The sequence below is a fragment of the Rhinopithecus bieti genome, unplaced genomic scaffold (assembly GCF_001698545.2).
Source record: "Rhinopithecus bieti isolate Rb0 unplaced genomic scaffold, ASM169854v2 scaffold_641, whole genome shotgun sequence".
Classification (NCBI taxonomy): domain Eukaryota; kingdom Metazoa; phylum Chordata; class Mammalia; order Primates; family Cercopithecidae; genus Rhinopithecus; species Rhinopithecus bieti.
Window position 1 is genome coordinate 1021882 of NW_016803417.1, and position 3255 is coordinate 1025136.

Below are 3255 nucleotides of genomic sequence, written 5' to 3' on the forward strand. Positions count from 1 at the left end.
ACCCAATAAATGAGAACCATCTTATGTGCTGTTGCCCCTCATCCCTGAATCCATGCAGTTTCTAGTGGGCAACTAATTTGCTTTATTTATAAGAAAAAGGGTTTCTGATCCACATTATAGCTGACATGTACTAGGGACCCCCTCACCCTCGCCCCAATGCAAAGCAGCAGTGCTAAGGATCAAAGAAAGTGAACTTAGATGAACTTCCCATTACCACCTTACCACGTTCTAATCTAAAACCTATGCGTGAACCCCTTGAGCATCCAACTTTTCTGTGACTTTAGGCTCCTTGTCTGCCATTTGAAACAGAAATACAGCCTCCTCCTTTCCAAAGGTCACGTAAGCTTTCCTACACAATCACTGCTTCTGATGTTGGACTATATAGATTTAATTTCTCATCCTCTGTTTACTAATTTTCCATTCTGGGCACATTTTCTTTTTTATCACCCATAAGTATTGCTGGGTAAACATGGGAAGAACTAACAAGACTGGCAGCAGAAGTTTCCAGGAAATCAAACAGAATCACACCCAAGGTAAAACAAGTTTTACACAGTATGATCTCATTTTATTGCCGAAATGGATTATTCTGCAGAGAAACATGCCTGGGATTTGTAAAGCAAGCCTGCCCCAGAAGAGAGGCACACGGCCATGTGCCACCTACTGGGATGATAGAAAACTACAGGCATAAGTCAGGGAAGGGAAGGAATGAACAAAACCACCAGGGGCTGGCTTCACTGTCATACCAGGCTGCTGAGAACTTTTCTATTTCTACAGAGCAAGTTTCCAGGAACTAAATAAATGAAAACCATAAAGGGGAGACCCTGCCTACAACTAAATGATGCCTGGCCACGCATACATGGGCAGGTGGTAGCGATTATAGCGTAGGTAGTCAAGAGTGCTTCTCTCCACCAGGGTTTTGTAGATGGATTCCTCGAAGACTCTTTTGAGGTATTGCCTGGGCTTCTCAGTCAGGTTTATTTCCTCATCTTCTATCTGATGGGCTAACTGCTCTATGGAAGGAAGGTCTTCCTCCTGTAAAACACAGTAAGAGGCCAGATACAGAAATTAATTGGACCCTGCACAGTTGTAACAGGGCAGTTTCGTGAAAATGAAAACAATAGTAGTCAGCTGTGCAAGGATGGTCCCTTTCTTCCTAGCTTTTGAAAATTTATTTTTAATTGTGGCAAAGTATACAATAACATAAAATGTCTTATTTTAATAATTTTTAGGTGTACACTTCAGTGACATGAAGTACATTCACGTTGCTGTGTAACCCTCACCACTGTCCATCTCCAGGACTTCTTCATCTTCGTCAACTGAAATGCTGTCTCCATTAAACGGCAGCTCCCTACCCTCCCATCCTCCAGGCCCTGGAAACCACCTCTGCCTCTGTGAACGTGACTACACAGGCACCTCATATGAGTGGAACCGTGTAGTATTTATTTTTTGTGACTGGCTTATATCACTTAGCATAATGTCCTTAAGAGTCATCCAGGTTAGTAATTTCAAGCCCTTCATTTTCAGATAAAAATCATCATACTTGTTTTGTTGTCGTTGTTGTTTCTGTTTGTTTTTTGAGAAGGAATTTCGCTGTTGTTGCCCAGGCTGGAGTGCAATGGCGTGATCTGGGCTCACTGCAACCTCCGCTTCCCGGGTTCAAGCGATTCTCCTGCCTCAGCCTCCCGAGTAGCTGGGACTACAGGCGTGGCCCACCACACCTGGCTAATTTTGTATATTTAATAGAGACAGGGTCTCTCCATGTTGGTCAGGCTGCTCTGGAACTCCCCACCTCAGGTGATCTGCCCGCCTCAGCCTCCCAAAGTGCTGGGATTACAGGCGTGAGCCACTGTGCCCTGCCCGTTTTAAAAGTAATAATAATAATAATAAAAAGGAGTGATTAAACCTTTTTACTTGAAAGGTCCTAGATGGTTTTCTTGGTTATAATTCCCAAGAAATGGGATTTTAAAACCTTAGAATAAATTCACGGTCAAGTCAAATTTTATTGATACATTTGAAGAGATAGGGCTTAGAAAGAATAAAGTTGTTTGAAGTTGAGAATCCTATGCTGTACACAGGTACAGTGTAGTAGAGATTTTCCCATTTCATTATAAACATTTTCAGAGACAAATTGAAGAACTGTCCAGTGGGCACCTGCATGCCCCTGGCTGGACTCCACAGATAACATCTGCTATATTTGCTTCACCGCCGCATATCTGCCCTCCAGAGTAGGGTACTTCTAGAAAGCACATCCCCCAGGGTTGAGGTGGGTGCTTTCCAAACACTGTGATTCTTGAACATCACCGTAGATCAAGAGTCTGTGGACTCCGATGGTACATTTATTTCAACTTCCAATAATTCCTTCTATTTTGAACAGAAAAGGCAATTACTTGCAGGGTTTTGTTGGATTATTAACTTACTAGTGATAAGAGCTTATAGATAGAAAAACAGACTCAAGCTATATGGAGGCATAGAGTCACTGCCACTTGGCTAAGCAAGACACAACAAGGTGTTGGAGATTATGCACACATTGGAAAGAGCAGTCAGTGGGGGCTGCAGGAATTCAGAGTTAAACCAGAGGGATAAAGGCAATGATAGGGAAAAAGCAACTGATTCTCACAACTAAATACTGGAGGTGCTGAAAACTTTGGGGGCACCAGTAAAGCCTCGTGGATATATTCTGCAATGTATATGAGGTTGGCTCTTTCTTCCTTAATTTTTCTGGAGAACTGTATCAAACCAACCAAAACAATTACCTTATTAAAATTATACAAGATTTCGAGCTCATATTGTATGCTGCTGTTCTGACACTGGGTTAAATAGTGTAAAATCACTTTTAAAGTTTATTCCAGGCAAATATTGCTCTAGATTGTAAACAGATTTTTGGGCACTTGCCTCTTGAAGGATGCACCTGTCATACTGTGATCATCTTCTTTCACTGTGTGACCACCTCCCCTCACAGTATGACCACCTCCCCTCAGTGTGACCACTTCCCCTCAGTGTGACCACCTCCCCTCAGTAATGACTACCACCCCTCACAGTGTGACCACCTCCCCTCACAGTATAACCACCTCCCCTCAGTGTGACCACTTCCCCTCAATGTGACCACCTCCTCTCAGTGTGACTACCACCCCTCACAGTGTAACCACCTCCCCTCCCAGTATGACCACCTCCCCTCCCTGTATGACCACCTCCCCTCAGTGTGACCACCTCCTCACTCACAGTATGACCACCTCCCCTCAGTGTGACCACTTCCCC

General features: G+C 43.7%; 1 protein-coding gene across 5 annotated transcripts in view; it reads right to left on the reverse strand.

The window, feature by feature from the left end:
- Positions 1–539: 539 nt before the first annotated feature.
- CFAP61 (cilia and flagella associated protein 61) overlaps positions 540–3255 on the reverse strand; it is a 296096-nt gene continuing 293380 nt past the window's right edge. For 3 of the 5 annotated variants that reach the window (XM_017883237.1, XM_017883229.1, XM_017883246.1), the window contains exon 27: positions 540–1032. In XM_017883237.1, coding sequence (XP_017738726.1) covers positions 832–1032 — 201 coding nt within the window. In that variant the 3' untranslated portion in view covers positions 540–831. The remainder of the gene's footprint in view (positions 1033–3255) is intronic. The other 2 variants (XM_017883253.1, XM_017883263.1) reach the window with 2 other exon arrangements.